Below are 19,704 nucleotides of genomic sequence, written 5' to 3' on the forward strand. Positions count from 1 at the left end.
CCTTAAGTCCCTCTCACCCTAAAAAGCTTTAAATACAGAAACACATCTCAAAAATCTCAAGGAGTGCATGAGATGAGGCATTTTAAAAAATCACATAGTTTTTAAAAACACTTAATACTACTAAATACTGCTTCAGCCTAACGCAAACAAGAGTTCTGTTGTTTACACTGGCACAAATCACAGCTTATTTGTATTCACAAGTATCACATTATAAAATGCATCATATTATAACAAGAACCAGATCCTGATTTAGAGCTTCAATAAACAAATGTCTAATCCTTCAATTCCTATCTCAGCATGTCTCTGGCTGTATGCATGCTCGGGATTAGTGCATTATGCATCAGTATACATTGCTTCAGATCTTCTAGACAGTCAGAACTTTCCAAGTTTCCAATAAAAGCCAATACCCCTGGCTTCAATGTTGTGCTGTAATGTTATCAAGACAGAAACGTTTCTTTTGCCTCACTACTGCCCCATTCATTCTTCCCTTTGAACTGAAAACCGACAGGCCTCTCACACTCGTACCACAGCAACAATACTCTCTAGAATGCCGCTTTGGGAGATTGCTCTCTGTCTTATTTGCTTGTCTGCCAAATTAAGCACATAAAGTCAAGACATAATTCAAGTGAGTGTAATTAATGTATTTTTCCTTAGAGGAAAAAGTCTGTTTTTTTTTTTTCCTAATGTGAGTCCAGTTTCTGCCCATTTAGGGTTGTGTCTGCACCAGTGTCACTATCACTGTCCTGCTACCTGAAACAATGCAATACATATATATGCCCATCTCTGCAAATAACAATGAACAGTATTACCCTGGGGTCACCATGGAAGAGAGTAGGGGAGAGAAGCTTCAAAGAATCAACCTCAATTCTACAGCTGGGACTGAGGTGTGACTTTCTATCACTATCTTAATGTTAGAACTGGGACTGGAAGCCAGGTCTTTTGCTACCAGAGCAGGTTTTGTGGCACTACACTGCCACCTTACTTCAATCACCATCAGTCACCTTAATTTAAATCAAATCTCTGAGAATCTGTCCACATTTTCTCCCATATAATCCTTTCATGGAACCTACTGAGCACTCTCTACAAAAAATACCAACAAGCACACGCATGCAGTCGTATTATCAATCTTAGAGGTAAAGCCTGCTCAGTCACACTAGTGAGGTTATTCAACACATAAGCCTGAAATACTCAAATAAGCTTTCTCATAGGAGGAAAAAGCTAAGGTGGCCTTTTTAACCTCTACCATGAGTCATTCATTAATTTATTCACATATATACTGAGAACCTATTATATACCAAGCATTGAGGAAATCAATGGTGACCAATTCCTTGTTCTCATGGAGCTTACTTCATATTCCAGCAGTAAAGAGGCAAACAAACCACTAAGCAAATAAATTAAGATTTTCAGGTAGTGTTACAGACTATTTAAAAAATGACATTACACTCAGTGATGGAGGTGAGTGAAATTTTAGATGGGGTGCTTAGGGAAGGTCTCTATGAGGAAGGGGGCTGAGACCCAAATATCATGAAAAGCCAGCCTTGTAAAATCTGAGGGCAGAGCATTCCAGACTGAGGAAACAGCAAATACAAAGGCCATGAGATGGAATCACAAAGCTTAGTATGAGAGGAACTTAAAGAAGGCCAGAAGGCTGGAGTACATTAAACACAAGGAAGAGTAGTTCAAGATGTAACAGGGAGGTAGGTCGGCCTAAATCATGCAGTCTTGTAGGGCCTGGTCAAGAATGTAGACTTAAGTTAAATGCAACAGGAAGCTACAAGTATTTCAAACAGGAAAATGATATGATCCCATGCATGTTTTCAAAAGTTCCCCTTGACTAATGTCTAGAGTATGGATCGTGGGGGAGGAGAGCAGAGCAGAGACAATTAGATGGTCATAGTAGTCCAGAGAAGCATCTATGACTACTGCAGTGGCATTAGAGATAGCAAGAATTTTAAGATTTGGATTACATTTTGGAGGTAGTTTTTGGCCCAGGCACCGGGAGATATAGGAGTACCATTACTGAGATTGGGAAGACCAGAAAAAAAGAGATTGGCAGGGCAGGGCAATGTGATGAGAGTGGGAATTGTGAAGCATGGAACTGAGAATTTTTATTCATCCAAGTTATACCTGGGATGCCTAGTAAGACATTCAAGTGGAGGGGAGAGGTTATAGCTCAGTGGTAAAGTGCATGCTTAGCATGCACGAGGCACTGGGTTCTATCCCCAGTACCTCCTTTAAAAAAAAAAAAAAGACACTCAAGTGGATGCCAAAAAGGCAATAATGAATCAAAGCAAAGTCATCCTGGATGCTTTCTCTACCCCTCTAAGGGGACAGACCAGGTTGTATCTGTAAAAGATGGTTTTACTAAGGATACAGGAGAGTTGCCAAACATTTCCCTTTAAAACTTAAAAGCCAATTTCTCCCTGATTGAGGTTTATTGAATCGCCCACCTGTTTCAGAGTCTAATCCCACAAGGCAAGAATACCCTGGTACAATTAGGATTTAGGCCTTTAGTTAATCCTAAAGGATCTGGACTTTTGATTGAACAGACTCTAGCATGCAACATAACTCTATATATCATTGCCAGTTATTCAGAGTCACAGGAATATTAGTGTTGAAAGGGAACTTAGAGATCACCGAGTCGAAGACTTTCATTCTACTTATGAAAAAACCAAAACTCCGAGATGTTGAGAAAACTGACACTTTTTTGATTCCTCTCAAAGTACAAAGGATATTCTGTATTCCTTCAGTTCTTTCAGTTCTTCTTCTCTTCGCTGCTTTTCTATTAGTTCCTGCTGCCGAGAAACCTCATCAAGGAAGTTGGTCTCATCTTCATCTAAGCCTCTTACCATGTTTTCTGAGGAAATAATTAACAAGAAACACTTAGCAGGCTAAAGAGAAAATATAGTCAAATAAGATTTTGCCTTTTCTTTCTTTTTTTTTTTTTTTTAATAAACAGCAGATCCTTCAGGGGATTAGAAGAAAGAATTTGTAAACACCATGGCTTCTGGATAGATAACGTGGCATAAAATCAAGGCATCTCCCTTATTACTAGACATCAGCATAGAATTAAAATGGGTATCTTGAGTTTTAAACAAAAACGTCCAACATGGTCTAGATGGTAGAAAGTTGTCTCTTTTCCCAAAATGAGCATCTAGAGACTAGATAATCAAGACAACTTCATGGCTGGTTATAAAAAGTGTTGTACAAGCCAAAAGTGCACCAGAAAGGCCCTGAAGAGTCCCTTGGACGCTGTTTTCTGACGCTTACTGAATTTGAACTGTTCCTCATACTCCTGCTGCTTCCTGTCTTTCTGTTCCTGTAGCCTTTCATACAGAGACCGAGGGTCATAAACCTCCTCTGGGCATTCTGAAAGAAAAAGAGAGAGAGAAAAGTGGGGAGAGAGAAAGGGAGTGGGGGAAAAATACATACTTTAGAATCCTTTCATATTATTTTGGAATCACAAAGGATTTTAAAGATAAAGTCAAGTCTCTGCATGATCTGAGGGCAAAGATAACACGAAAATAGTACAAAGTCCACAGCTCCCTTTTAGACCTCAGAGAGAGGCCAGCAGTTCTCAACACCAACCATCAATGTCAATAGGGCCCATGGCCTGAGACAGTTAACTGGATGAGGGATCTGCCCAAACCCAGCATGGTAGCAGCAGCATTCTCAGCTATTCAGATCCTGGATCCACCTGTAGAGATGGAACAGACTAGCAGAATCTCCTGCAACATAGTGTGGTAGAGTGGAAGGGCAAGGAGGGAGGATCCTGGTTCTGTTCCCAGCTATGGAAGCCTCACATAGGTCCCTTCACCCCCACAAGCCTCAGTTCTTCTACTATGAAGTGAAGACATTAATACCCACTTTGCAGGGTAGTGAGTATTACAGATCACTATGTTGAAGGCCAAACTATAAGCCTATATACCTTCGGGATCTTCAGGTTTCCTAACTTTCTCCCATTCTTCTTGCCTCCTTTTGCGCCGTTCATCTAGCTCTGCCTCAGACACAAACCTCTTTTTGATGACAAGGTTACCATCATCCCCTCCATCCATAATGGATCAATCTACAAAAAACAGACAAAACTTTTCAAGCGAGAATTGTAATTAAAATTCTAAAAAGAAAGAAGAAGATTCAGCTCTGTCTCCCCCAGCAACAGACTACTCAAAACTCCCTTCAACCTTGAATTGAAGAAATCCTCTAGTAGTTTTAATTCATGGGTCATTGAGGAAAGCACAGGATTTCGTTTTCCTAATGTATCAGGTAGTTTTATTAACATCGATTTTATCTACAAAGTCAGTGAGAGGACCTGGAATAATTCTCATGACATGCCATTCCACAGAAAAATCTTACATTCCAGATTTTTCTCTGTCCCTCTCATTTAGAAAAATTGGCCTCCTGGGCACCCTACCTTTCCCCCAGTTCTCATCCTCCTTTATATCTGGAACATTTGACACTGTTCCTTCTTGAAATTGCTGTTTCAGGGACATTACACTACCCCAATTCACCAGTTCCTATTTCCAAGTAGATTCAGAAAAGAGAAACTCTGGTATTCAAGGAGCCTCAGAGATGAGTCTGCTCTGTTCAGCAGTGAAGTGATATGCCTAGAGGCACACAAACCACAAAATGGAGAAAGTGGGACTAGAAGAAGCCAGATCTCCCCACTTCAGGTCCCATGTATGTACTCTGCACTCTACTAAACCGACTCCTTCATCTATTCCTGGTCTTCCTCCCTGTAAACTCCACAAGTGTGCCACTTATGATTCCATTCTCAATTCTCTTTTCTCATTCCCACACTGACCTCAGCCACTTTACATACACCTTGATGCAGAAGATTCCCAAATCCCAAATCTGTACACTTCTACCTGAACCTCCCTTCAGAAGGGAGGGGAGAAGGAAATAAAGACAGAGGAGTGATTATTATTCCTTTTAAACTAAATCTTTCTGCTTTTCTTTGCTTTGAAGAACTGTGGAATTAACTCTACTCAGACATGCTATGTATTATTCACAGAGTTACACCCTAACAAGAAAGCACATATTCTGCACTACCAGCACATCAGCTCAATGTCCAATCCAGGATGACCCCTAGTAACAAAAAATAGGAGTCTCTGCTGCTAACACAAAAACAAAGCAGCCACCATTTACTGAGCTCCTACCATGTACTAAATACTTTTAATGAACAGTATCTCATTTACACTCATTGTTGACACTAAATTCTATCTCTTTATAGATGAAGAAGTAGAAGCCCAGAGAAGTTGTCACTTGTCTAAGGTATTAAAGGTGGTGAATAGTGGAACCGAGAATTAAATCCAGGCTTGACAGCAAAAATTCATACTCTTACCCACTTTACCAAAACCCACCCCAGAAACCAGGGCTCCTGTTTAAAAAGGACTTGTCAATTTCAGCTTTCTTTCTATATCTGTTTCCAGTGCTAACAAGGGTATTCATGAAACATTTTTCTCTAGTAAAGATGAAAATTGATGCTGAGAAAATAAATCCAAACATGCAGAACAAGAGAACAGTCTCAGCCTAAATCCTAGTGTTGCTGAAGTTTAGTTCAATGTAACAACAGTTAAGAGAGGATTTTTAAATTTACCAGAAAGAAAACCAAATCAACTGAAGAAGCTGTTGCTCCCACCCAAAGCCCACAACCAGGACACTTCTGATTTAGCATTACTCGATGTCTCCAGCCAGAGGCCTATTACACAAACAGAACTGTTCTGTTTCTCTGTAACCATGCCAAAAATTCCTCAAGTTCTGCAGAAGGAACCATAATGGAACAAGAGCCAACATTTTCTTAAATATCTCTGGCAGAGAAAATGTCAACTACATAGAACTCTAATAGAATGGAGAGACATACTGGACTCCCAACGTCCCCTTTCTTGGCTGTAGTTCTCCTTTCTCACCCTGTTTTGGCTCTCTAGCTTCTTGCCCTCATCCTTATTTCCTGGTAAATAATTCAGAATGCGACAAGTCCTTATAACCCACCTAATACAATTCTCCATCTGGTAACGGAACCCACCATCCATATCCAGGAGATTTTCATCCAATCCATACTTTAAAACTTCAAGATGGACCACTGCACTCCCTCCCAGGCAGCTGACTCTCTAAACAGATCTGACTGGTAGAACAGTTATTCCTTAAACTGAACTGAAATTTATCTCCCTATAAATTCCACACACAGGTTCAATCCACTGGGACTACACAAAAGAGCCAAATCCCTTTTTCAACGTGACAATGCTTTAGTTGTCTGAAGGCAACTCCCACGTTCCTCCTAATTTGTGTTTTTCTGGGTCAAACATTTCTAGCTCCCTTAATCTTATAAAATGGAGGAAAAAATCTTCCAAAGCAGTGAACTTATCAAACTGCGTATTATTTAAACCTGGGAAATAAATATTAGGATATGGCAGTGCCACCAGTATGCCATTAAATGCATCTCTTCACTCTCGTTACACATTTTTAAAAATGAAAATATAATATTAATACTGAAAGAACTCTCCTAATAGGCCAAAATTAAAACCTAGAGTCTTACATGCTTCCATCTAAATAAAAATTCAGAGATGCTTAAGATTTATTCTTACAACTCAAAATTAAGAGTGTAAAATCATTTATTTACTTTTCAAAGCCTGTTGAGTTTTTGGGAAAAGAACTTACTTTCATTTAACTTTAATAAAGATCCCTGAAACGCAAGGGACAAAGCCTTTAGGATACATGTAAACAAGGGTTTGAATCTGAAACAGGAACTCTAGAGAAATAAGAATCTTCCCAACATTTATCAACCACTTTTGGGAAGAGACAAATTTATGGGATTCTAAGACACTCTTACTCTCTTTTTCACCGGTCTTTTTCTCATAAGTGTTAGAATTCAGCTTCTCCCCAAAGAGTTTAGTTGTGCTATTCTCCATCTTTCATGCATAAGGACAAAATCAAGAATCACAGTTGGTTAGTAAAAATGAAAACAAGGGAGAAGCACATTTAAAAAAAAGAAATTTAAAGACAATGGCTTTGGAGTTTGACAGAGAAACTCTATTTCCTTCAATGGGTTGGTTCCCTGAAAACACAGTTACACACTCAAAACTAGTGAACACTTATAAAAGTGTACTCTTCAAAAATAATATAATCTTGATATTCCCTCATTCCCAAAACAAAACAAAGTAGATGGCCACACCTAATTATAAAAAATTTCTGTGAACTTAAAAAAGGACAAGATAAACCAGAGACTGCTTTACCCATCTCTTTCTTCAATGTGCACATCTTCTGCAGGGTCCTCATTCTCTGGCACTTCAACACTTGTTGCCTTCAATGCCACCAGTGGCCCTCTGGCTAATTAATTTGGCCATCTTTCTACGTTATGAGAGGCCAAAGATAAGGACAGAAAATGTTCATGAACAAGTGATCATACTCCTGAGTATTCTGGGTAATATTCAGAATATTCCTTCTCCAGGAATATTCAGGTCTTTCAGGAGCCAAAACTTCACTATCCATAAATACTGCCAACAATTCCTGGAACTCCATAAAATAATACTTCTGGGAAAATACCAGAGAAAAAAATCTTACAAGTGTTAAATGCTAATAAAGCTAATGACTTTTATCAATATTTTTATTTTTAATAAATCCCATCAGTTAACTGGCCTGCTATTAAAACACAACTCAAAGTCTATTAAAATTCGATGAAGTTTAGTCTATACAATAGTTTTCTCAGCCAGAATAAATGTGGCAATTCTCATTACTAAAAATTGAACTTAGCATGTATCTTTGAAGTAGTAATTTTTACATTTCATTTCTTTAGGGAAACGAACTACAGACATTGGGTGTAAACCTTTTAATCTAGAAATCTTGTTTTTCTGAAAAACCGTATGTACAATTATATGAGTAATTAAAAAACTGTCGTGGTCAAATTTTTTTTTTAAATAATAAATAAATAAATACTACCAAGAAGTCAGCTTAACTTCAAACCCCTTTCACTACAATCTAATCTAATTCAACCGATATATAACGAATTCTTCTGTAGCAGTCTCCCTACGAGAGAGCACAGGTAACGAGACTCTGAAATTAAGAGACCTTGGTTCGGCTACTGATATGTTATATGATTCTGGGCAAGTCAGTTAACTCCTCTGAGCCTTAGTTTTTCCTAAACCAGAGGCTGCACTTGCTAATGAGGATTAAAATAGTACTGTACAACATTAAGCTTTTGTGAGAAACAAGATAATTCAGGTAAAGCACTCAGCACTATGTTTGGCACCTGCTTAAAAATGCTCTGAAAGGTCTGCCATTACTACAAAGCACTACACTAAGGTCTAGTTATAGAAGTGAGAGAAATGCTGTCTTCACTCAAGGAATGGAGAAATAATGATGTGACATAAGTTACAACCATGACATTTGAAGTGGGAAGGAGACCACATCAAACTGAGAAAAACTTACACACACATATATATATGGTAATTCTGTATTTCCCCTTTTACTGCTTTACGTATTAGTAATTCGATCTTAAAAAACTCAGCATGATGCTGAATGCTGAACTGTGTCTAGCACTGGGCCAAATTCTATGGGAAGCATAAAGAAAATAAACTTTAAGAGTTAGTATCCTCATACTAGTTAATACCAGACAATACTGTACATACTGAATTACCAAAGTGAACAGTACAGGTAAACCTGAGGCAGTCATGAAGGGCACAAATATGGATCAATCCAGCTTCCCAGGCTAAAAAACCTGGACATGGATTCCTCTTTCCTTATTCCCTTACATCCCACCAGTCACCAAGTTCTGTTGTTTCTACCTCATAAAGACCTCTTTTTAATCCATCTTCTAAAAGTCCTTTGCTTTCTAATCTCTCTTCAGGGCCTCATCTTGCATGAACTACTGCAAGAGCATTCCATTAGCCTCGCTGCTTCTCCTCTAGTCCCCAGTCCAGCTCTTTATAACTCCTCCAGCACTTATCCAGTGTATCATTTATGACTATTCCAACAGCTCTTTGTATCCACAGTGCTTATTAGCAGTGTCTGGCATATACTGGGTATATAAATATTTATTGAATAAACCAACCATGAAGAGGATTTGAAGAATTTAAGCAGGGAGGAATTTAACACTCTCACATGAATATTCTGAGATATTGTCCAATGTAAATTATACAGAATGGCAGACATTAAGCAAGAATGTGCTGAAGTGTCTATGTCTCATAGGGAATTCTATTCAAACACTATACAATTTGTGCAATAGGAAACACAGGACCAAAAATTAAATCACTTTACTGTACTAGGTAATTGATGTCTTCTTCAAGAATAACTCTTGCTACTATAATTTCAACTGACTAAAAGAAAAAAAAATGGCTCTCGTATACTATGCAATAATTATTTCCCACACAAAGAATTTTTCTTTGAAGAGTCCAATATTCACTTACTGTTTATTCTGTTAATAGGAAGGTGATGAGTACCTGCAATTTATTTCTAATTCCTACAGCCTACCTAAATTTTCATGTCTCTTATTTTCTTCCTTTGTTTGCCAGAATAACTAAAAATAAAACAAAACACGAACAAACAAAAGCCCAGGGGCCTGGGGATCTAATTATAAAAATTCACGTAGGAATGAAGAGAATTTATATTGGAAATGCTTATTTTGTCCTTAATATGTTTATTTATTTATTTATTTTTAGCTTTTTAAATAATATTTTATTTACTCATTATTGTACTATTTAATTATTTTATTTTGGCAGGGTAGAGGGAGGTAATTAGGTTTATTTATTTTTAAAGTACTGGGGATTGAACCCAGGACCTCTTGCATGCTAAGTATGTGCTCTACCACTTGAGCTATATGCTCCCCCCTTTACTGTGTTTAATTTTAGAATAAATGCTGTCAACTTTCCTTTACTCATATAGCTTTTTTCATGACTCAATTTTAATTATCAATAATAAATAATTATGATAATAATCGTTACATTACTTTAAAAAGGATTATTTAAGTTCTTCAAATAAGGAATGCATGGAAAACTAAAACCATACCAAAATCACTTTGTCCAAACTTAAAAGTTTCAAACTGACAGAAATAAAGTTTTCAAATTTTCTTGACAGCCAAAGAAACAGTTCTTATATTTCAAGCTGAAGAAAATGTTAAACACTACACTGCTGTGTTTTTACTAGAGACTGGCATTTAACTTCCAGGCTGGTGGGACAGAACAGGGTCAGTGTTTTACAGAGCATGCTATACAAGTTTTTAGAAACAAAACTTACATCGCTGCCCCTAAAATAACTGCCACTGCTGACCTGAAAAATCATTTCATTTAGCTCATGACATGATACAAGTTAGTGAGATCTGGTTTCCTATGGGATTCAATTTTGTGATGACAGACTACTTAAGTGTTTACATCACTGGCCACCATACCCTCCTAATTCTAACATCAGATAGACTGTATGTGTAAAAACACACCAGGAGGGATCAGAGTTCCATGTGACACTATTCTAAGGCTTCCCTTTAGGCAGCAAGAACCACAGGCCAATCCACTTTCTTTTTGTCAGTAAACACACTTAAGTACTGCTCTTCCAATATCTGTACCCTGATGTTCAAGTCACAGGGGATTTCAAAATTCAAGACAGCAAGTAAGAGGAATTTGCCACCTGGCAAACTCAAATATATTCCAAATAAAGGCTGCTTTCTGGCCAGAAGGCACTTTCACCAAGCTACAGTAATTTAGATCAAGCCAACTTTCCCTATATTATAAAGCTTCAGAGAATGATAACCACTGAGTGTTGTCAGCATTTATTACTAGACAAAGTCATCCTCAGTCTCTTCTAACACTAAGGCATATTTCACCTATTCTACTAACAAAAGAGACTAGAACAATCTAACAATGAGGGCACAGCATAAGTAATGCAACTCATATTTAGAATACTTACTGTAAAGAGCAGTCTGAAGTAACCTGGCTCTCCAGGCATCTAAAAAACATATGCAATTGAAAGTTAAAAAAAAAAAAACCTAAATATACTTTTGTCTTTCCATAGCACAAGAACAGAGTCTCATCATATGTGCATTTACCATGAATTCACCTATATCCACTGGAAGAAAAGAGAACAAATATTGGTCCCCTTAACTGATCCTCAGCTACCCAGTTCACATGTGACTCTCAGAGTATAAACACTTCCCTCACTATGTATAACTTCTAATATTGGTTGTATTTTTCTATACATTGTGACTCCTAAATGCAAACCAAACTCAAACTTCATCTGGCTCAAAGGAAAAACAAAAAGCATCTGTTTCAAAGCTGGAGGAAAACCTGGCCATGTTGGGACTGTGCTGTGCTGGTATACCTACATTCAACATGGTGCCTCTCTAAAAGACTTTTGAAGGCAGCTTTGCTTATTATACACTAGTTTGCCATCTGGGCTGACTTTGGAACCTAACCCACACTAACTCATACTCTCTTCCACCCCTACCTTCCAGGCTTTATGTAACTCCTTTCTAAGACTAAATTAAAAAAAAAAAAAAAAGGCTTTGCATTACACTAAACATAAGGCCAACTAACTCATTCAGTTGTATTTTTGAAGTTAATCTTTACAGGAGACCTATTATGTGCAAGGCACAGTGGTGCTAGGTACTAAGTTGGCACTCTACTTTTTAGCAAGTGAAGAACTTGCATTCAGTAAAGAAGATAAGGTTAGTTAAATAAGCCATTTAAGGAAATGCAGAATGAGGTTTAAATGCTCTAAGAGAATAGAAATTAAGCACTAAGTAGTTCAGAAAAGGAAGATTACAAAAAAGTCACAGGTAAGCTTAATTTGGATAGCAGCTATGACACTGCACAGGGAGAAGTGATGGAAGTTTTAGGTATATAAAGAAAAATAATATTTAATTCAAGGCTGCCTGAAATCACAAATTTCACATTCTAAAATCAAAATCAAAGGGGGCTTTCATTTCCAGAAATAGTGAGCTAGGTAATTGAGACCAATCCTCTACCTCTGTGATAAGTAAAACTGTAAGAAATTTTTTAAATACTTCTTAAACAAATAGAAAAGCTAACAAGATAGTAAAGAATTTGGCCAAAATCCAAGACAAGGTGAAAACCAAAAATTAAGCCAATGTTCAAACTGGTTTTCCTCTTGAGGATTTCTCTGATCTTGAAAGCTGCTGTTTTGGTGAAGCAACAGAAACAAAAGTCAAAGCAGGGAGAGCCCACACAGGGAGTGTGGAGTCTGATAACAACCTCCTTTTCCATCTTAATCGGGTACACCAAAGAACTACACTGTCAAGGTAAAGGTGAACTGGCAAGAAAAAATAGCAGAAATAATGGGCAACAGAAACAGACCCAAAGGAAATCCAGATAGTGGAATTAACACATATAGATTATAAAACAACTATGCTTACCATGTTTAAAGAAATAAAAACCAAGCCTCAAAATTAATACCAGAGAATAAGAAACTGTAAGACAGTGGGATGGCACATTTGAAAAGAAAAAATTGAACTTCAGTAACTAAAACATGCAATAACAGAATTTAAGATTACAATGGATGAGTTTATTAACAGATTAGAAATAACTTATGAGAATAAAGAAGAAATTATCCAGAATGTAGTATAGAAAAATAAAGAGTAAAGAATAGAGTAAAAAGGTCTGTTAAATCAGTAAAGAAGATAAATGGGGCAGAAGAAATACATAAATATAAAATGGCTGAGAAATTTACAGAATTAATGAGACACTAATTCACAAATTCACGAATTGTAATAAACACCAAATTGAACAGAAATAAATCCAGTTGGATACATTATAATGAAAATGCAGAAACCCAAAGACAAAGACAGAACAATCTTTAAATCACATGCTAAAGAGTGAAATAGACCATATTTGAGAATGAAGACAAAGCATGTTCAAAAGGTAAGCAATAGTGAGCACACTGTAACTGCTTCATTTAGCTGCCACAAAGACATAAATACACTATGACTGAGTCTATGGCTGACCTATGCACTTAAATTACTTCATTTACCAGATAAGTAGTTTTCAATTTCTGAAGCAGTAGCCTGATTCTAACCGAAACATCAAGATTTTTAGAAGGTACAAGACAAGACTGCTAACCAGGTAAATGGGATTGACATAATATTGACATAATTCTTCCTTTCTTCCAAAAGCGAAGAATTCCCCCACGGGGCAAAGACACCAAGACCTCAGGTGAAAAAGATAATTGGGCAGCCTCTGCTTTCAGACCCTTACAATCTGTTATTCTCAAACTCTAAAGCCTATAAAACCTGTCTTAGCTCAATTCTTTTTTTTTTAAACACCTTTACCTGTGGTATGGTTCCTGCACAGTAAACTACACATATTTCAGATGTACAATTTGATGAATTTTGATAGCTGTATATACCAATGAAACCACTACCATAATCAAGATAGCTAACGTTTCCATCACTCCCCAAGAGGCACAATTTTCGAATTCCCAATTTATCCCTTCCAACTCCCTTAACCCCCTGGTAACAGTTAAGTTTGTTCTCTATGTCTGAGTCTCTTTCTGTTTGGTAGATAAGTTCATTTATGTCTTTTTTTTAGATTCCACATATAACCCATATCATATGGCATTTTTCTTTCTCTTTCTGGCTCAGTTCAATTCTTTATATCAAAAAGGAGACTACACACCAATTCCTCTCAAGGATTTTAGAAGCAATGCCCTCCAAACCATTTTATGGTGTCCCTACTAACATATTAATGAGCCAAACAGCTGAAGGAACATATATTATCTAACAGCTGGTACACATTTGAGGTCATTGGGAATTCTGACCACCAGGCTCTCCCTTTGGCCTCCTGAGTCCCACTCCAGACCTACTGAGTCTGACTATCTGGGGTGGGGTCCGAGATCTGCACTTTCAAAGGGCCGCAGAAGATCGTGTTTTCTACTAGTTTAAGAACTAGTGCTACGAACGAATAGGTCTCCCCCTTTTCCCGCCGTGCACATGGGCCAGCAACTCTCAAACAAGATGCTTCAACCCTTGGTCTTAGTTTCCTAAGTTTTCTGCAAAACGAGCACGCCGGTTTGTTTTCTATTAGGGAAAAAAATGCACTGTGCACACCAACCGGTACATGGTACATAATAAATGCTTCCCATCCTACACTAAATCTGCGATTCAGTCATTTCCAACCAGACACCCTCACATCTCCTGAGTAGCCTGCAGCCATTCCAAGCACCTCTGGGATAGAGCCCACTCCTCACTTGGAGCCTCACTGGCCCCACCTGGCAGGAAAGTAGAGGACAGCCGGCAAGAGGCCTGAAGTCCCAGGACCCTTTGAAAGGGTCGGGATTCTCCCCGACAGGACCTGGAGGCATTCCCGTGGGCTCCCTCGGCTTCCTTCAGGCTGGACCCCGCAAGACCCTGTCCCCGGTGACTCAGAACACTGGACGAGGGCGCAGGCTGAGAACAGGCCTGGCTCTAAACCTCACATCGTAACGCAGCACCCCCCATCTCCTCAGCGAGGAAGCTGGAGCCGAGGTCTCGCTGCCTGGCTAGGGCCCAGGCCGCACTCACCTACCGGCGTGCGGGAGGCGAGACCCCCTCACCTCGGCGGCGCCCACCCCAAACCGCCACCGCAAAGGCCGCTCGCTCTTTGGGAAAAAGAGAAAGAAAGAAGGAAGAAGAAAAAGATGAGAGAGAGAAAAAAAAAAAATAGCCTTTGCTTTTATATTTCTTTTGACCCTTCAGGGCTTCCTGTTCCTCACCGCCACAACAAAGTTCCGCCCCGCTTCCGGCAGCCTCACCCAATCCGCATCTCTTTTTCTCCCCAGGAGACAGATGGAGATCCGGTGCCTGGAAATTTAGCCGGAGAGACTTGATTGGGCCATTCACACGTCGGCAAGGGGATTGGCCAGATCCTGCTGGGGGGGCGGGCCGTGCCGTGCCGTCCCGTGACCCCTTTCCTGAAAGATGATTGGCTATAAAGAAGAGGGATTGCCACCGAGGAAGGGGCGTTTCCTAGGGGACTGAGGGAGGGCCGGGGCGGTACGAAGCGGGGGTGGGCCCCTCACGTAATGGCAGCGCTGTGGCCTCGCGTCCATCTTTACCGCTCTCTCGGACCTGTCACAAAGGAGTCGCGCCGCTGCCGCCGCCCCCTCCGTCGGATGGGCCCGGGAGCTGGAGAAAGTCAGTGCCGCAGCCCAGCCGCGCTACTCTGGGAAGCCCCTGGGGACGCAGAACGGGGAGAGTCCCAGGGCTGGGGACGTCGGTGAGGGAGGGGAACAGCCGCCCGAGTCTGCGGCAGGGAGACCGGTCTGGGGCTGGGGGAGGCTCCGAGAAGGAGCCTAGGAAGGGTGGGCGTTGGGCAGAGCCCAGGAAACAGCTCGGAGGTTCTCCAACGAGGCCCGTGCTGAAGGCACCCGAAGAGGTTCCTGGAAGAGGGAAGAGGGTGTTCCCCTTTAGGGGGTTCTTAACGGGAGGAGGTTGTGGAGTGTCGCCCTTCTGAAGAGGCCGCAGCTAAAGGGAACCAGGTGAGAGGCAGGTGGCTCCTGGGAGGCTCCTGATATTTAGGAATGTTCTTCAGGGGTGCCCAGGGCGGAAGGTGTAGAAGGTAGGACGTTCTGGGATGGTTTCCTTTTGTGGAGTTTGAGGTTTAGATGGCGCGAGTGGGAGACAGACCATCCCTGGGGAGGCTTAGACGTGCCTTGAAGTCAAGAGACGCTTCAGAGAGAGGGAGGCTAGGAATTGGGAGGCAGAGCCACTGGGTTCTCCTATCTCGGAGGCCCGATGTGAAAAACGGGTAAGGGCCTGGGGTGAGGGGATTGCTGCGCGGTTCCGGGAAGAAGAGACCACCATCCATAGGAAGACCCCGGGTGGGGAATAGTGAGAGGGGAGCGGGAAAGGCGAGGGTTTTCTTCTCAAACACAGGATTCAGCCGCTCTGGGCATAGTGCAGGTGGAGTAGGGGAAGTCTGTCCCACCAGCACTCCCTGCGTGATTCCACATCAGGCTTTTGTTACTACCTGCTACCTCAGTTTCTCTGTCTTTGGCACAGAGACTGAGGCAGAAACGGTCCACTAAGACTCCGCAGTTCTATCCTGTCTCTCTGCCTGAATGAGGTTGCTCCCCCTGGAGTGTTATACTTTGTACTTTTAAAGGTTGGAAGTGTCTAATTGACTGAATAGAGTCCGCGGTTGTCCAGGCCCCTTACCTACCACCTCCTCCTCCTTAACCTCCTTGAGTGTCTTCTGTAAAATAGCGCAGTGTGTGAAAATACAGAGTACAAAATGTGTGAAAGAAAAGAACAGTGATTCTACCATCAAAGGTGTTGCTGTTAAAGAGTGAAAGTGAAGGCACTTTTTATATTGTGGAGCAGCATGTAGATATAAGGGATTAGCATTAATACAGTGTTTATCACCTATGGAGTGATGGGAGCCATATTGTAATGAAATCTTCAAGGTTTACAGCCTTTTAGGTCATATTATAACTGAAACCCATGGTTTCAACCTCTGTTTAGATGGGGGTGGAGGAATTTCTAGTTTTGCTCCCAGAGTTTTAATTTACTTTGAACTGCTGATGGTACTGGCGGAAGATAATCTATGATACAATCTTCTCCTTCAGGAATTTTTTTTTTTCTGACGGCTGAGATTTTCCTCCAGGTAATTTGATCTCAATATTGCAAACCACCTCCCCTTTTTCCATATATATATTCATGGCCTTTGGATGTTTACAGGTGATGGATATGTTTCCTCCCTCAGTTGTGATTTTGTAAATGAGAATTCCTTTTTTTCTCCATGAATATTATGCCTTCCTGTAGTAGCCCCAAACCATAGGTTATGAGGCATATTAGCAATTTCTTTTAAATTCCCCATCCCAGTTTGTGTTTCCTGGGATGACATCTTGCTTTGTAGGTCCCTCTATGAGGTTATAAGGTAATTGTGCCCATGTATGACATTTTCCTAATGTTTGGTAAGTGGCATTTGTTAGAGCTGGTTTAACAAATATTGAGTAATTTGTGATTTTTGAAGTTTTTTTTTTTTTAACAAAAAGCGAACTTGTGTTTCCTGTTTTTCTAATCTTATATTCTGTGAGTCTTTTTTTTTTTTTAAGTCATTGTGGTGATTTTGTGAGCGTTCTGGTTCCCAGGATACATGTTGTCCTGACCTACTGCTTAATGTCTGTGTCCTGCTTTTTGCTGTTTTCACAAACCCTTCATTATTTCTGTACTCCATGATTCTTTTTACATTATTGATTATAGGACGTGTTCCAGCATGGCCTATGTGGACTTTTTCTGCTTTGTCAGCAAAATAACTTCTCAGTTAGTAAATTGGCCAAGAATCAAGGGGAAATAAAAACATAGCATTTTGTGTAGTAGTGTGTTATTCTGTAGTGACTAGGGAAAAACAGCTCTGAAGTATGTTTTGGCAAGAGAATAACCAAAAAAAAAAATCATTGTGTGTTCCTTAAAGTGCATTTACTACAGTCTGTTTCAACTCTTGAGCTTAATTCAGTCTGTTGGGAATTGCCTATACTTTTCCTGGTAATGAAGTAATTTGTTACAATGAAATGAGAAGCCACTTGGCATTCTTTAAAATTCCAACTTTCTTGGATAATCTAGTATCTATATAGTTTGAGAAATTATTAGGAATTCTTGAGGATAGTAATCACTATTACACTACTTTAAATTTGAAATTTTCTATTTTGTGGTGGGATTCTTGAAAAGTAGGATGTGATAGTCACAAGATTACAGAAGTAAGTGGAAAGTCATTAGGCATCACAGTCAGGAATCTATTTCAAAGAGTTATGGAGGGAGCATAATAAACTATTTAGCTTCTCTTCAAATATTTGGGCATTTTCAAGGCATTTCTAATTGAATTTGGATAGTTTTTTTCCTGGTAGTCAAATTAGAAAATTGAAAAAAAATGAAGTCATGAAATAGTGAATACCATAACTTGGGCCACAACCTTTAGGAGGAGACTTTCACAACAGTTAGGAATGCAGAAGAGTGAATATGTTCCCTTTGGTTTATCTGTTCAGTAAGTCAACTTTTGAAATAGTTTTCTTGCAAAGCTTTACGATTAGAAAAAAAAAGTACACATTTGTTATATATTGCTCTCAGTGTCCATTCCAAAAGGGAATGCTTGCTGGTTAAATATGTAAAAGCATGTTTAACTGTAGATAACTATGATATATACAAGGCTAAATGAGGTAAAGTTGTAAGTAATAGTGAGCTCTTAGAGAATATTCTCCTCTCTCCCTCTCTAAGCTTTTGAAAACTAAGAATGCATTTGAGATAGCAAAGGATTGATGCACTCCTTAAGCTTGATTAAAAAATGAACCCTGCATAGAACTTTCTTATTGCTTGAAATTATAGCTTCCAGGCATAATTTCATGGGTCCTATACATATCAAGTAGAAGGTTTTGAAATGCCTTACTCGGCAAGTTTATTATTACCTCAGTTTAATGTTTCAGCATTAGTTTTTTCTTACTCCTTCTGCCTCCTGAAGAATCAAGTTTTCTCTCCTGTGCAATGATTTAATGTAGTAATTCTCAAAGTATGGTTCCTACCCTACTCCTTCTTGTTAGTACAGTTCCTTTTTTTAGTTCTTATTGCTTCATACTTACCTATGCCTAAAGGCTACTTATTAATAACCTACCAAGTGAATTGCTAAGGATTACTAAAGCACAGTATTCATGAACCAAAACTAGCACAACAATGTAGTTTACTGTTGTCTCTGATACCTTTTTCTCCCAGAAAGTTCTGTCCTGGGAAAGTTGGCACCAATGCAAAGCTTCTTATAGGTCATATGCAGAATGGGGATTCCTACAATATTCAGGAAGGGTGCTTGTTTGGGATGCATCATCAATATTGTCTCAAATTGGTTTTTCATTGTGCTTCCTCTTTTATTTATTTATTTACCCATCCATTAGAATTACTAGTAGCTTCATCTTTGTCAATTTAATTTATGGGCTTTCGGTTAACCTTTCAGTTGTGTGGTCAGGGATATTTGTACCAAGAATATTTTGGCTTGTCATTTAAGACACAAAAGTGTTACAACGCAAGTGTAAATCCTTCATTCCCCTTTTGCTAATGCTCATGTATTTAGTCACCTGAAAACTTTCTTGTACAGCGATACTTGAATGTTATTACTAAGTTCCTTTTCTACTGGAAACATGTTGGAGTGAGAGGCCTGCTAGTGGACCTGACGCTTTAGGCATGGGCTTCATGGCATGTACTTTATTATGAGTTGGGTACTCTGTGTTGTCTGTCACTGTCCTTCAGCCCTTTACCAAGAGCTCGAGGGACCTTTTTTCATCTTTGCTCTGTGCCTGGTGTATAAGCATTGGATTCATATATTTATTGAGTGATGTCTCAGCTTTTCAAAGTGATCATCAATGTTTTCTATTTTTAAAGATTTTGGAATAAATTCACTTACAGTACTTACTGAATACCTGTTAGGTTCTAGTAGGTATCCAGTTGAGTGTGCAATTGAGTGTTTTCAGACACCATTTTAAGTAGATCTCCTTAAGGAAAGTTGCTGTTCATGCTGTTTACACATTTTGCTTGCTTTTCTTAATAGCAAAGTTTTCTGTAACAGAAAAAAAACTTTTCCTTCAGATTTGTGAATCATGTGTGTATTTGAATGACACATCTATATGATTTCCTGTTATTTGTTCTCCTGGAGGAGAAAATCCCAAGTAACATGAGGTACTGCATGTGTTTTTCTCCTCTGTACTGCAGCCATCATTAGCACTTACTTCAGTTCTTCCTTAGCATTTCCTTTT

At 39.4% G+C, this 19,704-nt stretch overlaps 2 protein-coding genes across 11 annotated transcripts in view; one reads left to right on the top strand and one right to left on the bottom strand.

Moving 5' to 3' along the window:
• The window catches only part of PSME3IP1 (proteasome activator subunit 3 interacting protein 1), a 30,899-nt gene extending 16,105 nt beyond the window's left edge, over positions 1-14,794 (bottom strand). The window contains exons 1-5 of one of the 7 annotated variants that reach the window (XM_032486380.1): positions 14,686-14,752; positions 10,888-10,926; positions 3,929-4,066; positions 3,271-3,369; positions 2,736-2,857 (exon numbers count right to left, since the gene is read on the bottom strand). In XM_032486380.1, coding sequence (XP_032342271.1) covers positions 2,736-2,857; positions 3,271-3,369; positions 3,929-4,055 — 348 coding nt within the window. In that variant the 5' untranslated portion in view covers positions 4,056-4,066; positions 10,888-10,926; positions 14,686-14,752. Of the gene's footprint in view, positions 1-2,735; positions 2,858-3,270; positions 3,370-3,928; positions 4,067-7,229; positions 7,320-10,887; positions 10,927-14,494 lie in introns of those variants that run through there. The other 6 variants (XM_032486379.1, XM_032486377.1, XM_014555117.2 and 3 more) reach the window with 6 other exon arrangements.
• A 155-nt stretch (positions 14,795-14,949) lies between these two features.
• The window catches only part of RSPRY1 (ring finger and SPRY domain containing 1), a 42,610-nt gene continuing 37,855 nt past the window's right edge, over positions 14,950-19,704 (top strand). Inside the window, exon 1 of one of the 4 annotated variants that reach the window (XM_006190124.3) lies at positions 14,950-15,106. The gene's annotated coding sequence lies outside the window, so the exon portion shown is untranslated. Of the gene's footprint in view, positions 15,189-15,237; positions 15,451-19,704 lie in introns of those variants that run through there. The other 3 variants (XM_032486383.1, XM_032486384.1, XM_014563844.2) reach the window with 3 other exon arrangements.

This window comes from Camelus ferus, chromosome 9 (genome assembly GCF_009834535.1).
Source record: "Camelus ferus isolate YT-003-E chromosome 9, BCGSAC_Cfer_1.0, whole genome shotgun sequence".
NCBI lineage: Eukaryota > Metazoa > Chordata > Mammalia > Artiodactyla > Camelidae > Camelus > Camelus ferus.